The sequence below is a fragment of the Crocuta crocuta genome, unplaced genomic scaffold, assembly GCF_008692635.1.
Source record: "Crocuta crocuta isolate KB4526 unplaced genomic scaffold, BGI_CrCroc_1.0 scaffold170, whole genome shotgun sequence".
Taxonomy (NCBI): Eukaryota; Metazoa; Chordata; class Mammalia; order Carnivora; family Hyaenidae; genus Crocuta; species Crocuta crocuta.
In genome coordinates, this window is record NW_027527853.1 from 869,494 (window position 1) to 886,940 (window position 17,447).

The window sequence follows — 17,447 nt, forward strand, 5'->3', positions numbered from 1 at the left end:
AGACATATGTTTGTTCATGCCCAGGGGTTTCTCTTCTTACTATTTTTAAGATAATATCACTGTATTTTAAGGTTCTGATGTTGAGGCTGTTAGGTATAATTATTGCTTTCTCGGCCTTCTGAGCAATACACTTATTCCATAGGAAATAGAGAGTTTGGTAGGTGTTCTACTTTTGTATTAGACTCCTATTAGAAGATTTCTCAATAATTGAAACTCCACTGTATATAATATGTTTTGGCACAAGTTTTGTCATGTTTTCTGGGAAGGTATCAAACATATTTCTTTTCTGGATAGACCACCTGTGGTATGCTGCTGTTATTATATAATTAGGTTTTTCTCTTAAGTTCTTCACTTTTATTACTTACTATAGTTTACTGTTAAATTTATGAGTTTCTGTATAAGAGTAACTTTTGGGAAGATCACTGGACATTCGAAAATTACTGTGTTTGGGGACTGACCATGCACTGTGAACTTGAGCAAGTCACTTAAGCTTTGTAGATCTCAGGGATCTACATATATACAGTAGGGATTTTAAAATTAGAAACTGATATCTCATATAACAAGAAATCAAAAGATGGGCAGTCTAGGACAAGTATGGTAGCTGTTGTAGCTCATTAAAATCTTCAGATCTTGGGGCGCCTGGGTGGCTTAGTCGGTTAAGCATCCGACTTTTGCTTAGGTCATGATCTCGCGGTTCGTGGGTTCGAGCCCCGCGTTGGGCTCTGTGCTGACTGCCAGCTCGGAGCCTGGAGCCTATTTCAGAGTCTGTATCTCCCTCTCTCTCTGACCCTCCCCTGCTCACGCTGTTTCTCTCTCTCTCTCTCCTAGAAATAAATAAAAATATTAAAAAAAAACTTCAGATCTTTCAGTTCACCATCCTTAGTGAATAGTCCTTTGCCCTCTTACTTCTTGACTCATTGCTACAAAATAGCTACTTTAACCCTGGGCCTCAATGTCTATCTTTTAGACACAAAGAATGGGAAAGGTTAACAGGTTGAAAGACAAAAATCCTGGTTTTCTCTTAGTGAGGTTTTGTCACGAAAGTTAAGTCCCTCTCAGGATGTCTGCATATGGCTCATTGGCCAGAACTATGTTACATGTCACCCATTGCTTCAAGGAAAGCTGGGAAATTATTTATTGTTGTGTTTTAGTTTCTGCAGTAGAGGAAAGCAAAGAAAAGATTGTGTTTAGGGTTTGGGTCAGCTAGTCAACAATATCTACCACATACATTCAAAGGATTATTGGAAGGAATCAGTGGTACAGTGTAATTAATATGTTTTCCTCTTGCTTTCTGTTGATGGTTTTAAAAACTAGAGCGTGTCTTGAATTATTCTAATTTTGTATTCAAGCCTCAGAAAAATCTATGAGAGTAGTTACTTGAATGTTAAATGAATTCAGTATACTACTTACAGTCTAGAAATTGGCATGAATATGTTTAGGAATAGATACTGAAATGTTTTCAACCAGCTCCCCTGTTTTCATCCAAGATTAAGTGAGAGCCATCCTCACATCTGGCTAATCTTTGTGTACTACACAATCCTAACCCTCATTATCATGGGTCTGTATTTATATCTGGGCTTCTCTATTATAGGACTCTATTGATGGGTTTGAAGATTATTTGTCTAGAACGATGTCCCACCTTTGATGCCACATACCATATTTTCTCTTTGAACATTGTTAAGCTCTTTTCTATTGCTACCATTAACATGGGCATTAGTTTTTCCTTTCCAAAGCCATTGGTGTCAAGAATGGCAGAACATATGTTTTTAGCATTTTCTCCTAAAATCTTTCAATTAGTTATGTAAAACTTGGAAGTTTCTAGAGCTATTGTCCAGATTGCTTCTGATAATTATTTGTTTATATGATAATTAGCTGAATTATATTTTAATATGCAAAAATAAACAAATAACTTTAGGGTATCAAAGTCCCCTGCTAATTGGGAAACAGTTTAGGTGACTATTTTTGAGGAAGACTATTATTCTGGAGAATACTTTTGCTTTAAGTAAAAATCTATTGAAGTATAAAAAGCAGCCTGTTACTAATGGGAAAATAACTGGGAAAAAAGCAGACTTCCAAAGTGACTCTAGTCCTACTCTTGCTTTCTTTACTGACCTACAAAATACTTCTAGATTTAAAGAGTTATTGGGGCACCTGAGTGGCTCAGTCAGTTAAGCATCTGACTTCAGTTCAGGTCATGATCCTGTGGTTCATGAGTTCAAGCCCTGTGTCGGGCTTTGTGCTGACAGCTCAGAGCCTGGAGCCTACTTCAGATTCTGTGTTTCCATTTCTTTCTGCCCCTCCCCTGCTTGTGTGCTGTTTCTCTCTCTCAAAAATGAAACAAAAATGTTAAAAATGAAAAAAAAAAAGAGTTACTAATGAGTCAGAATGCAACTAGAGGCACATGAAAAATAGCAGCTAAGGATAGAATGGTTGCCCTAATTTGAGCTGAATAGTCTGGCTGGTAGATTTGGAAGCAGGTCACATATCCTGAATGTATATGCAGGAGCTATCACCTGGTCCTACAGCATGATGTAGAGGAGATAATTATAGTCACTAGTTTTCAGACAAAGTTGTATTATTTTTTTCCATGGAGAATGGTAAAAGATGTTAAGTAAAGGCCCCAGGAAGTAAATAAGTCTTGGAGGTGAGATCGAGAAAAATGGAGGAGAATCTTAAATGAAGTCAGAGTGAGGTAATAAAACAGAAATTGCCAAGGAATTTGGAAATGACTAGAGAAACTTACAGGATGTATCATGAAGTTGGAGACTCTTCAGGTTTATTACCCTTTGTATCTCTTCATTCTGATGAAATATGATAGTTTATAAATTCTGTCATTTTGGGTGAAACAAGTCTTTGATGTGTATATGGTTTTTGTTTTGTTTTGTTTTTGCTGCCTGCCTTTATTTCTTTTTGTAGACATTGTTCGAAGTGATGTTGCCTTGGATAAACAGAAAGGCTGCAAGATTGCTCAGCACCCTGATGTTATGCTGGAGCTCCAGCGGGAGAAGGCAGCTCAAATGCATCTTGTTCTTCTAAAGGAGCAATTCTCTAATACTTACAGTAATCTCATATTAACAGGTAAGGCTATTGGAGTCGTCTGGAATCTTAAGCACTGTAGATTGATGGCCTCCATTAGTTAACAACTTGATGTTTGGAAGACACTAAAGTGGGATCTAGATGAGCCCATATCTGTCTGTCTCCATTCACTATATCCCTTTTTAAATTGTGATGACTTTTGTCTTCCTATAAGAAATATTTCTTGTAGTTTGCAGATGTATTTTGGCTTGAAGTTATATGCAAGTCAGCATGTGTGTTCTCAAAAGACAGAACCAATGAAAACCGAATGAAGCCTTGTAAAAATATGAGTTTTTAGATGAGTGCCAGTGGATTTGAGAGAATTACTAAATTTGGTGTCTAAGAAGCAGCTATTTTCCTCTTTCTGTGTATGCCCTTTCTATGAACTCAGTGAACATAAAGATGAAATGTAAAAGAGATAATGATCCACAGGCTGAGCTGAGAATGTTCTATTCCTGGTGGAGTTTGAAAATATCTGGAGAATTTGATTTTCTTTTTAAGAGCAAAGAGGCTATAAGACAGTCATACTCCCTTACATCCTTGGTTCAAGGAGGGACGTGAATTTGTGTGAGAGCTCAAAGGAGAAAAAACTTTTCGCAAGGCTGCCTGCAAGCTTTGCTGGTAAAGAGCATGTGAATTGCATGCTTTTGTCAAGCTTTGGAGAAGATTCTAATAGCAGACTAATGTGAGAATAATGGAGGACTTGAGATAGATTAAGAAGAGCAGTGTCAGTTACTTTGATTTTCTTGAGGGCATGCAAGGCATACCTGCATTATATTGATGTAAATAAAGTTTAACAAATCAAAAGTGTGTGTTTCCCCTTGTTTATGAATACTTAATATTCAAAAAATGGAATGTCTGACAGGCTGTGAACATCTCACACTTATTTTTGTAAACTTCAAGTTAGGACAATTTTAAAATTTTTATAGGCTTCCTGGCATTTCATCAGGAATTACTGAGTGGCAACCAAATTGTTTCACTTTGAAAAAGCATAAGCCTCTTCCAACTTTGCATCGTGTACCTGATGGAAAACCCAACAGCATTAGGTGAAAGCCAGATTTAAATGTGCTTTGGTGAGCAGAGAAGAGGATTATAGATTTCATAACTNGGGAAAACTCAAGAGTGATTTATGGCCAATGTATTATTTCCCTAAGTTGGTTTCCCTAAGTTAAAGTTCAGATGTTTGAAAAGAACATAAATTTTTATCCAAATTTCTTCATTCTGTCTAAGGTATACAAATGTACATATATTAATATTTTCCAATTCAGTTATTAAAAATGAAATATTTTTATTCCATCCTTATTTTAATTTTAGATCCATATTAAAGAGGTCAGATCTTGTGTTCTTTAATGTGGCATAGAAAAGGCTTAAGGTAATTCTAACCCTAAACTGTGGATCCAGAGTGTGGCTTGAAGGCATATTATCTTTGAAAACACAAGTGTTCTATTGAGCTCAATGGAATCTTTTCTAATTCTCAGTAACATAATCCCTTTGAATGTTTATTCGCAGTTCAAACTGTTGGAATCAACATTGTCAACTTTTACCCTGACAACTTGCTTACTTTCCACTAAACAAACTTACCCTAGAGAAGAGCCTCTTTCCTGCTCTTACTTTTCCCTAGCTGCTTCAAAGAGTCCTCAGGCATTTTCCACATTTTTCACCCAAATGCTTGTACAGAGGTGGTACCTTACTACAGACAGAGCATTTGGTGTGCCCCAGCTTGTTTACATGAAAGTTCAAAAGGTTTTGGTTCCAGGTGTTGGGAAGAGCTGTAGCCATTTCAATTTAGCACCAGTGGTAAAACTATTTTAATGTCCTTTAACTAAGTCTTTGATTTTACACAGTGTGGTTTCCTAATTGTTATGAAGTTTAATCCTTGATTTCTTGTATAAATTTTGAGAACATGGTCTCCAGACAGCTAAACATAATATTTAAACATAACTAAACTAAGTTTTGTAAATATTTCCCTTTTCAGTGATGAATGTATATTGGTAAGGAGGGTGAGGTTGAAGGGGCAGAGACCTCTCAAATGAAGTGACTTTCTTTACCAACATGTTCAGAACACCTACTCTAGGATTTCTGCTTGGTGATGTTCTACATATTTTCTATAACTCTGGCATAATATTTGAAATGTCTGTAATGCAAGTATTTATGTGGAACAGGATGAGGAAACTGGGCCTCCAAAATCATAGAAAGAGATCATTTTCTTCATGACTCTGTCATCCCCTCAATCCTTCTCAATTATTTACAGAATTTCATGTATATGAGTAGCAGTGTATCATAATCGTTTTCTGGTCAATTAGTGGTATATTCTTTATTTTAAAATCGGATGAATAAGATCATAGTGTAGGAAAAATTAATAAAGCAACTGAAATATCAGATGGTTAAAAGCATAGTTAAAAATGATAGTTTTTACCCTCCATCTCACCAGCAAGTCCCCATTCTTAGATGTTCCATCTTTAGCATCAGCATTGAGGTAGGAGGCGTGCCTTTATATTCTGCATTCCAGCTCATCATCTCTCTTAAACAGCCACCTCCTAGATGAGGGCAAATTATATTTCTAGCTTTGAAGGTCTTCTGACCATTCAATAAAAGGAAACAACTCTCCAGTCCTTAGTGACAACCCAATTAAGAGAAACTAGTAACAATTGTTTAATGTGTATCTTATTGAAGTATTCCTCCTTATAGTTTTAGAAAAGTGGAGTGTATTTTGTGTGATATTAAATATTTCTTAATGTGTTCATGTGAATGATTTACATAACAATCGAAATAATGTTAGCTTCATCTAATATAGTGAGTTTTTGAAGTGAATGCCAAGGTTTTGGGAAGGTGATGGAGTAATACCAGTAGAACATCAGTGATAGAACTATTTTAAATGATGATGAGTTGCATCCTTTACTTTTCACACTAACTCAACAGCACAAGGATGTAGTGTCCTGTTTGTCTGGAGCATTTAAGAAAGAAGGGGATTATTCTTCCATTTCTTTGTGTTCTCTTGACTCTTTTTTTAAATGTGCAATCATTTGATTTATAAAAAGATGCAACATAATTAAAATGATATAAAATATCAATTTCAAAACAACATCAAAAAATGAGTGTATTTAACCATACTCAGCTCATAACAGAGCAAATGGGTAAGGAGAATAATTCATGCTACAGCGTATTGCTCTATGAACTGGCAACAGAAAAAGTTGGTAAAGGAGGGCACAGGACCTCTATCTTTAGAGTATTAGAATTAGAACTGAGGGGCTCCATAATCATCTGGCATCCACTCAATGTTGTACCTATGGTTAGAAATGTACATGATGGGAACTCCAGGGATCTTCCGGATCCTTCGTTTAAGGTCCTGGTCAACTGTGGCACAATGTAACATTTGTGCTGAGTTACTCTTTGTACTAAGCAGTCATCTGCATAGGTTCCTTTGTATGTGCCTGGTAATTGTTCAAATCTTGGGTACTTGGCAATCCTTAGAGCCACTCGATACTTTTGCCCCAATTTCTCAATTTCAGCCATTACACAGTCAGTTATACAAGGGATACACTTGGCATACAGACAGTCCATCATTGGTTGTACTAAATCAAGTTTGGCTTTAATGGAAAAGTTGATAAAGTTGGTATCAACCAGGATGTGGTAAGGTGGGCCCAGATTTGTGTTATATTGGAAGAATAAACAGGAAGGATGTTGGGGGACTTCTCTTTCCTTGAGTGCACTGGAATCTTTCTTTTCTTTCTTTTTAGGTTTCAATCTATTCTTCTCTTTAAGCCTCTGATCTCGGAGACTAAGCATTTGCTTCATGGTCGCATACTTTCTTGCTTTCTTTTGCTTCCCCATGTTCACGCCGCACTCTAGTTTCTCTGTGTTCTCATGGCTCTTAATGTAATAATGTTCTGTAAGTTGGTTGGAAATGTCCTGCTGTTTATATGATGAATGAATTCACTTGGGATAATTTTGACATTTAATTAATAACTTTAATAGGTTCAGATTCAGTATTAATTTCCCCTTGCTCCACACCCATAGTTTTTGAGGTGTAAATTGAATTTTCATGGTAGATTCCTACAATCAAATGAAAAAGCCAGCTGTAAGGGGGAATGTATTTTCTAAGATTTTGTTTAGAACATAAGCTTCTAGAGGATAAGGAATGTCATATTTGTACAGAATTCTGTATAGTACATAGAGCATAGTGAGTGATCTTGAAATGAGGTCAGATTTAAACAAAATTTATTTATGCTGTGAAGTCATAGTCAACCCTCTGTAACTAGGCAGCCTGACTAAAGCCCTTGTAAATGGATGGCATTACCTAAGATGCTTTCCAGGATTCTTTTATGAGGACTCTTGTCATGTTAATTGCTGCTACTTTTTGTTTTATAGCCCCTCTCAGTCATTAGATTCCAGAGTGGATTGGAATGCCTATGGTCAGCTTTACTGTGTTACTGTAGCAGATGAATTGAGCAAAAGAGGCCCATGCTTCTCTGTTGTGGCCTATTCTAACTTTAGTTGAGCAGAGGGCTCAAATCAGTGGAATGAGAACTGTTCTTTCAGTTCCCAGAAATCATAATATTAGCTAAGAAGACTGTTCCCAGTTCTTTTAAAATTATTTGCATTGGAGGTGCCTGGGTGGCTTAGTTGGTTAAGCATCTGACTTTGGCTCAGGTGTGATCTTGCTGTTCCGGAGTTTGAGCCCCAAATCAGGCTCTGTGCTGTCAGATTCTGTGTCTCTTTCTCTCTCTGCCCCTCTCCTGCTCGTACTTTGTCTCTTTCTAAAAAAAATGAATAAAAAAACAATTTAAAATTATTTGCATTGTATTCTATAGTGTAGAATATAACATACATTATTTAACCATTTTCTTATCAATGTACATTAATTTATATCCATGTTGACACATTTATTTCTGTAGATTCCTCAAAGTGGGATGTCTGAGTCAAAAGCTATGTATTTTAAACTTTTATAAAATCAAGTTTTTTGTGGTATAATTTATATGAATAAAAAATAAATTTTGACAAATGTATCTGTCATAGAGTTGTAGAGCCACCACCACCTCAAGATTTCCCTTGCCCTAGAGGTTCTCTGGTCTCCCTTTCAGTCAGTCTCCTCCCACCTCCCCGCCCCCAGTCCTTAGCTCTGTGTGATCTGATATTTGCTCCTAAATGTCATATAAATGGAATAATAAAGTGGTTGTGTGTCTGATTTCTTTCATTGAGCATATTGTTTTTTTTGAGATTCATTCACTTGTTGATAAATCAGCATTTCATTCCTTTTTATTGTGAATATGCTACAACTCATTTATCTATTCCTCTGTTGATGGACATTTGGTTTGTTTCTAGTTTGGTGATGATGAATAAAGCCACTATAAACATTTGTTCTCAGCTCTTTGTGTTGACGTATTTTTTCTTTTCTTTTAGGTAGGTACCTAAGTGTGGGAATGCTTGATTTCATGGTGTCTGTGTAACTTAAAAGAAGTTGTCAGATTGTTTTCCAAAGTGGCTGAAACTATCTTGCATTCTAGTAGTATGTGAGAGTTCTAGTTCATCCACATTTTTGCCAACAATTAGTATTGTCTGTCTTTTAAATTTTAGTTACTCTAGTGGGTATGTAGTAGCATCTCATGTTTTAATTGCAGTTTACCTTATGGCCAGTGGTACTGAGCATCTCTTATGTGTTTATTTGCCATCTGTGTATCTCCTTTGGTAAAGTGTCTGTTTTAGCCTTTTGCCTATTTAAAAAATAATGAGTTGTTTTCTTACTATTGAGTTTGAAAGTTCTGTATATATTTTGGGCTGCAAGTCCTGTTTCAGATATACAATTTGAAATTTTTTTTTTCGGTAACTGTATTTTTATTAATAGTTTCTTTTAGAGAGCAGAGTTGTAATTTTGATGAAGTCCAATTTATGAATTTTTTATGATTTGCATTTAAAATTGTGATGCACCTTGCCAGATAATTTTTAGAAAAGGTTATAGCAATTCTCATTCCCACTAGCAGTGTAAGAGAGCAGTTATTTCCTAGCATTCTCATGAACACTGGGTATCAGTGCTCTTTTCCATCTTTCTAAGCCTAACAGGTGAGAACTATTATCTCATTGTTGCAGTTTTCTGATGATAGCCAGAGAGAGTATTATTTTCACATATTTATTGTTGACTTGCATTTTGTTTTGTGAGTTATGTTCATGTTTTTTGCCTCCCCCTTTTTAAATTTTTGGTGTTGATCAGTTTGTAAATACCTTTGTGAATTAGGAATGTTAATCCTTTGTCAAATGTATTGCAAACCATTTTCCTCCTTGGATATCATTTATTTTTTTACTCTTTTTAATTTAGAGTTTTTGTCTCTTACTGTCACTGGAATTTATATTTATATTAGTGTGATGTAAGTATATCACATTATTTTCTTACAAGCTATGAATGCACTGTTTAAAAATAAAGCATTCTTTTGCCACTGAATTGAAACATCATATATGTTATATATTATACTCCCACATATATGTGTACCTATTTGTGAACTCTCTTTTCTGTCATTTTTCTATTTTTTATTTCTGTGCTAATGCTATACTGTTTTGATATCTGGTAAGGTTGTTAACCACTCTTCCGTTTTTCCCTCCAAGATTTTCATAGCTATTCTCATATAATTGCTTTTTGAAAGGAGTTTCTCATTTCTTCCCATTCAAGGTACTCATCACTGTATTCTGATTGGAATTGCATTCAATTTATAACTTGATTTGGAGGGGATTGATATTTTTCTGATATCAAGTCTTTCACTTAAGAATATGGTATATATCTCCTACTTGTTCAGTTCTTGTTTTATGTCATTTGAAAATATTTCATAATTTTTTCCTGGGCTTTTTAAATTTAACTTATTCTTTAATTATTTTATACTTTTACTGATGTTGAGAGTGAACTTCTTTCTCTTTATAATTTATTTCCAGGGTAGAAAGAAGCTATTTATCAAAAACAAAGTTAGATTTTTGTCTCTTTTCTAAATTTTTAACAAATATTTTCCTTTACGTTTCTAAAAACTTCACAAGCAATATTAAAAAAATAGTGGTGATGGTTGCTTTTCACATGATTTCAATGAAATTACTTCATTATTTCATATATGTAAATATCTGAATATTTATCCACGAAATACTTTAAAGTCAAAGTATATTTTTTCAAAATGAGAACTTTATTCTTATTTATGATTATAATATAGATAAATATTTTTATCAGTATTCTTCTAGACATCCCTCTATCCATACACACATGTATACCTAAGTTAGAAACATTAGGAAACACATACACGTAACTTTTTATACAAACCAAGTAATATAATTATAATGCATGCCTGTTAATTTGTGACATTCTTTCTCTTAATGTTTTGTGAACATCTTTCTATATCAAAGAATATAGGCTCATATTCTTTTTAATGGCCACATTAGAATGGCATTTTATGAGTATATTGTAATCACTTAACTGATCTGTTGGTAGACATCATAGTTGTCTTTAATTTTTCATGATTTTAAACAATGTTGTGATGAACATCATTACTACAATTCCTAGAAGTATGAGTGCTATGTCAAAGGAATGCACATTTAAAATTTTGATACATTTAGTAAATGAACTTTTAGGAAGGTCATGTCACTTTATACTTACACCAATAATGCATGAGAGGAAACTCATTTATTTTGTCTTTTGCTAATGATTATTTTCCATCTTATTATTATATGTGTAAGTGTAATAGATAATAATTGATATGGTATCGTTGTTTCTAATTATAGTTCACAATTACTAATGAGGTTAACAGTTTTTGATATTCTTTGTTGTTTTTATTTATTCTATGAATTTTCCATTTCTTTAGCCCACTTTTTTTTATCGGGTTATTGGTCAATTTCTTATTCAATTATAAGATCCTTTTTATATGTTAGTGATAGTAATCCTTTGTCATGTATATTGCAAAAAAGTGTATTCTTGGGCTTAAAATTTTTTTTTTGTTGAGTGCATAGTCTTTAAGTTTTGTTTTTTTCTGTATCTCACTTCCTCTGTGCTTATCTCTTGCAGGCTAGCAGTTTGGATCTTGTCTCTATTGCCTTTGGTGTTTCTGCCTCAGAACCAGGTTTTATAGTAGTGTTTGATTCTGCTTTTGGTGATATTTGGGGTGTTGTACATCCAGCCTTTGGGCCACATGGCCTGCCTGAATTCTCGTTGTCCTGCAGTCCCTCTCGTCACTTTTCCCTGGCCACTTCTCATCAGTTCATGTCTCTGGGTATCAGATTAGCAGAGTTTTTAAAATTTTTTTTCCCCCACTTAATGAGTCCGACTCTGGTCTTCCATATCTCCCATGGCACTTTTTATTGCATTATCTCTTAGCAGTCCAATTACTGGCTGCCACTGTGACAGTGATGAGATTGGCAGGATTGGAGCATAGGCTACTTTAGATATGGCGGTCAGGGAAGGCCTCTCTTAGCTGAGACTTTCCAGCTGTGTTACCAACCATTAGTATGTTCTCTTTTTTTTTTAATTAAAAAAATGTTTATTTCTGAGAAAGAGGGAGACAGAACAGGCACGGGGTGGGCAGGGGCAGACACACACACACACACACACACACAGAATCTGAAGCAGGCTCCAAGCTCTGAGCTGTCAGCACAGAGCCCAACGCGGGGCTCAAACTCATGAACTGTGAGATCATGACCTGAGTCGAAGTCGGACGCTCAACTGACTGAGCCACCTAGGGGTCCCTCTCTTTCTTTTTTTTTTTTTTAAGTTTATTTATTTATTTTGAGAGGAGGTAGGGGCAGAGAAAGGAGGAGAGAGAGAGAATCCCAAGCAGGCTCCACCCTACCAGTGTGGAGCTGGCATATGAGATGCATACTAACGAACCATGATAGCATGAACCTGAGCCGAAATTAAGAGTCAGATGCTTAATAGACTAAGCCTCCCAGGTGCCCTGACCATTAGTGTGTTCTAAGCATAACTGTTCCTATCATTAATAGGAATATGGGTAATATGTAATATGTGCGTTGCTTTTTTTTTTTTTTTCTTGAGTTACTTTTGGAAATCATTGTCTCAGAGTGCGTGAAAACTAGAGGAATAGTGTTCTGACCTTGTGTTTGAATAATAATATGAGTGTGAAAATATTTCATAAATGAATCTGCTTCATCTCTTTGTTAGTGAAGGAACTATAGTGTCTCTTGGTGCAGAAATGTGCAAATATTTGGGCAACTTTTAAGTCCACTCGTATGTTGGTTCAGCACATGAGCTTTGGAATCAGACAACCTGTGTTTGACTCTAGAATAGCAGCTTACCAGCTTTCTTATCTTGGACAAGTTTTTATTCTCTCTTTAGCTTGATTTCTCCAGGAATAAAAGGTGTTTATATTGTACCTACCTCAGAGAATTATTTGTGGAGTAAATGAGATTGTGTACATAATGCTTTAGCACAGTGCCTGGTGTATAGTAAGTGTCCACTATATGTCAGATTTATTATAATGATTCATTTACTATGCTTTCTAATGCACATATATCTCTTGGGTAGCTGAGTTTCTTTTCTGGTACTGAAATTTGTCTGTTTTTAAAATGTCTGTTGACACAGTATGGTAGGATAAAACTAATCAGTAACAATTTTGAGTTCTGCTAACTTGTGGTAACTTCATGATGAAATCTTCCTACTACTCCTAGATAATTTTCAGTTATCTAGGATGTATGTAAGCCTCAGTAAAATAAAGCACAAAGAGTCACTCAGTCTTACAGAAAAGAAAGGTCTGAAAGTATGTCCTGTGGGAAGTGTTCATAATTTTTTGGTCAAGCGTTTTGAGTTCCTTGAAGCATGACACTAACGAGATGAACATTACTTGGTATTAGAATTTTCCTGATTACCCTAAAATGAAGCTCTGACGCTGAGCAGAACAGAAATTAGGTGGTATTCTACATATTATAATGAACCTAATGCTGTTACCAACATAATGAAATGTCTGCATGAAAGTCAATGACCATACACAAGTGCATAGCCATGAGGTTAAATAAATAGCACATAACTAGAAGTTCCCCTTTTCTGCAGCTGCTTTATGGTTTTAAGTACAAAGATACATTAAGTTGCTTGTAAGTCCTCTGTTGAACCATCACATAAGTGAAAAACATTTTTTCAATAAACTCTTACTAGGTTTAACAGACATAAAATTACACTTCAGTGAATATCAGAAAATATGTAACATAAGAAAAAAGGATATAATTATAAAAACTACATTTTGTACATTAAAATCATTGTATTGACAATATAGTCACTAAAGGATATCTTTCAAAAATATCCTTTCTTCTCTCAAAATTAGATTTGGGAGCATTGATTGATTTCTCTCCCAAGTTGATGGAAGCTTGTCTGCATAAATCACAGAATGAACTTCCTTGTTTTCAGGAGTATTTGTGTTAGAGGATTATTTCTTTTTCATCCATGGTCTGTAAAAGATGATATAGGAAGGAGTCCTTTGAATACATTTTTAAAAAGAATTTTTTTTTAGTTTATTTTTTGAGAGAGACAGAGACAGCGCTAAGGAGGAGGAGCAGAGAGAAAATCCCAAGCAGGATCCGTGCTGCCAGTGCAGAGCCTGATGCGGGGCTCAAACCCATGAAAACTGCAAGATCATGACCTGAGCTGAAACCAGGAGTCAGACACTCAACCGACTGAGCCACCCAGGCGCCCCATCCTTTGAATTCATTTTAATTCTCTTGTTCTCTCATTGTGAAAGCAGTTTCTCTTAGGTTCTTTCATTTGGACTGATGGCATCACATCAAACATAATTGAATAATAGCAATTATTTGGGCAGTGAATTAAATGCTGAAAGTTCTCTGCAGGCCTGGTTGAACTCAATGGTGGATTTTAGAGTATTTAGGTCAGTGATCTCCAAAGACCAGGCAGCTGTGGGAGAAGGTGTATAGGTACTCCAGGAGATGTGCAGGTAAAACCCCACTGAGAGGGGGAGTTTTTCTAATAATTACACAACCATCTTGCCAGACATTTATTAGTTGTGTACATTTTTTAATTTATTCTGAGAGTGGATTGAGAATTTTCGTAATTGGGAGGAACTGATATTATTGAAAATAATCTGTTCATTTTCAGTGTAATTCAACATATTGCAGTTCACATGTGCCCAGTTAATTGGATTTAAAGAGATTTTGGAAAAGAAATTAATATGGTTCTAGTAATGCCAGCACAAAGGAACACAAAGAAAATTGCAAAGCTGATGATTTTTTAAAAAAGTGTTTATTTATATTCCACTTAGTCAACATACTGTGTGATATTAGTTTCAGGTGTACAATTTAATGATTCAGCACTTATGTACAATCTTTGTCAGCTAGATAATGAGGTAAAAATAATCAAGACAAGAAGTTGTCCAAAAATTTTTGAATTATCAAGAAGACTTTAAAAATTGGGGTGCCTGGGTGGCTCAGTCGGCTGAGTGTCCGACTTTGGTTCAGGTCATGATCTCATGGTTCATGGGTTTGAGCCCCGTGTCGGGTTCTGTGCTGACAACTAGCTCAGAGCCTGGAGCCTGTTTCAGATTCTGTGTCTCCCTCTCTGTCTGACCCTCCCCTGCTCACGCTGCCTCTCTCTCTCTCAGAAATAAACATTAAAAAATTTTTTTTAAATAAAAATTGAATTTATATATTATTTTTAATAATATGTCTTATAGAAAGTTTGATAATACCCAGATAATATTATTAATACTATTTTNTATATATGATATATATTGATGATTTATGATAAAAATGTTTTAGTGATGTGCAGTCAAATTTGGAGACTACCAACCCATGAAGTTCCTCAAAGCAGCATAAGAGGGTAAATGTGAGCAGGAACTTTGGGGTTAAACAGACCCAGGATTTGATCCTGGGCTGACCATGTATTAGTTGTGTAAACCTTGTGCAAATTACTTAATCTCATTCCCATTTTAATATATTTAATAAAACATTTAATAAATATGTTCATTTATTTAGAGAGAGAAAGAGAGAGAGCACAAACACATGAGCAGGGGAAGGGCAGAGAGAGAGGAGGAAGAGAATCCCAAACAGGATTCATGCTGTCAGTGCAGAGCCTGACACGGGGCTTGAACCCATGAACCATGTGATCATGACCTGAGCTGAAATCAAGTCTGTCCAACTGAAAAAGAATTCTGAAGTTAATTAATTTATATAAGTAGTCCAGAAATTTTATTGAGGGGCCACTTTGTCTTATGCAGGGGTAGGCACTCACATTGTGGAGGTGAATACATTAATGTTTCAGCCCCAGACAAGCCTGCTGTTTATGAGTGTGACTGACAGGCAGATCTATGACAATTCAAGGAGAGAGTAAGTGTCCTATTCACAGATGTGGGGGCCTGGAGTAACTTGGTGTGGGGAATAGGGAAGTACCTGAGTCCTGAAGGAAGATTATGAATTGTAAAATGAATGAGAAGATGCAGCTTAATATTATTGAAAATGTGATACATCATTTAACCCTCTAAGGACTATTGAAGACTTCCAAGTTCCTGTAGTAAAAGTGTCATTTACAGGAGTATCCAATGTAAGAAACCTTTTCATGCTAAGAGGATTAGGCTATAGGATAAATCCCAATATTCATTTTTAGTGGCTCAGTGGTAGTTGCTTATATGGTCTCTTTTTAGGGCAACAATTAGATTTTAGGAATGAACAATGGAGAGAAACAGTATTCCCCTGTTATATGCTTATATTTTTAATAGAATTATAATTGTTTACCTAGGTAATAATATAAATTGTCCATGAAATGCTATGTAGAGAGAAATCAGAAGAAACATTTCTAAATAGGATGGGTATGCTGTGTTACTAAAATAAACTTTTTTTTTTTTAAACAATATCTTCTCTTTTTCTTGTGGGTTGCTGCAGATCATTTTCAGTTTTCCCTCTTTGTAGTTTATACAGATTAGTCTGAAGTTACGAAATACCTGCTTAGTACTTTCTTGTTAATCTTTCTGAACACAATAAGCCTTTCAACAGACCCTCAGATCCTTTTAGCACAAGTGTTCTCCAACTACCTAGTTTTGTGTCTTTGTATTTCTTTATTCTCAGCTATTAAGTTGACGGTATCTTCTTTTTTTAAAAATAGTTTATTGTCAAGTTGGTTTCCATATAATACCCAGTGCTCATCCCCACAAATGCCCTCCTCCATACCCATCACCCTCCTTCCCCTCCACCCCCCATCAGCCCTCAGTTTGTTCCTGGCATTCAAGAGTCTCTCATGGTATGTTCTTTTAATATGATAGGTATTTTTTTGTATTCTTTAATGATTCGGGTAATACGGTGGAATTAAGAATAAAAGAGGCATGTAAGAAGCATTCATCTAGTGTAGATTATGTTATACTAAGGAATTCGTAGTAAAAGATTCAACGTCTGTGAAAGGAAAGATAAAAAGCACTGGAATTGAAATCCAGCATATATGCTAAGTATAAAAGCTCTTTAAAAATATGAAGTGCATATTTTTCACTCACCTGTATCTTACATCAGAATTTAATGATGAACAGACAAGATTGAATCAGATTTGGGATGCCTGCGTGGCTCACTTGGTTAAATGTCCAACTTTTGGTATTGGTTCAGGTCATCATTTCATGGTTCATGAGATGGAGCCCCACATCTGGCTCTGTGCTGACAGTGCAGATTCTCTCCCTCTTTCTCTCCCCCTCCCCAGCTTGTGTGTGTGCTTTCTCTCTCAAAATAAACAAGCATTTGAAAAAAAAAAAGATTGAATCAGATTTGAAAATGGAAAAGATGGAAAAGAAAGACAGGCTCAATGGGAGGAATAAAGCCACCAGTTATAGCTGTAGAAGTCCTCCACCCCTATTTCAGAGTCTTGACAACTTCATAAGGAGATAGCAACTTTTCCTGTCTGCATTTTTGGAAGGCAGAAGACCTGACATTAGTTGCTAGTTCCTCTACTTATTCATGTTTTGATTTAGGACATGCCGCTTAATTCCTGTGAATCCATTTTCTTATATGTAAAATGGGAATAATGATTTCTGTCTAGCTAACTCATAGGATTGTTTTTAAGATTAAGTGAAATGTACATAGAAGTAATTTGCAAATTATAAAATCCTATTGTGAGGGAGTATGATTATAAAGAGATAGCCTTAGGTGTTAACTATATTGTGTTTAAGGAAATAGTTTATAAAGATTACTGATTCATATGGGACATGTACCCCAATGTTTATAGCAGCACTTTTAACAATAACCAAATTATGGAAAGAGCCCAAATGTCCATCAACTGATGAATAGATCAAGAAGATGTGGTTTGTATATACAGTGGAATACTACTTGGCAATGAGAAAGAATGTAATCCTGCCTTTTACAACAACATGGATGGAACTGTTGTTCACTATTATGCTAAGTGAAATAAGTGAGTCAAAGAAACA

The 17,447-nt window shown here is 35.4% G+C and overlaps 1 protein-coding gene and 1 pseudogene across 3 annotated transcripts in view; one reads left to right on the forward strand and one right to left on the reverse strand.

Moving 5' to 3' along the window:
• Positions 1–17,447, forward strand: part of HPSE2 (heparanase 2 (inactive)) — a 608,936-nt gene that overhangs the window by 48,024 nt on the left and 543,465 nt on the right. For 2 of the 3 annotated variants that reach the window (XM_077780539.1, XM_077780549.1), the window contains exon 3: positions 2,917–3,078. The exons of the other annotated variant lie outside the window; for it this stretch is intronic. In XM_077780539.1, coding sequence (XP_077636665.1) covers positions 2,917–3,078 — 162 coding nt within the window. The remainder of the gene's footprint in view (positions 1–2,916; positions 3,079–17,447) is intronic. 3 annotated transcript variants of the gene reach the window in all.
• LOC144245107 (rRNA-processing protein FCF1 homolog pseudogene) lies at positions 6,311–6,906 on the reverse strand (annotated as a pseudogene).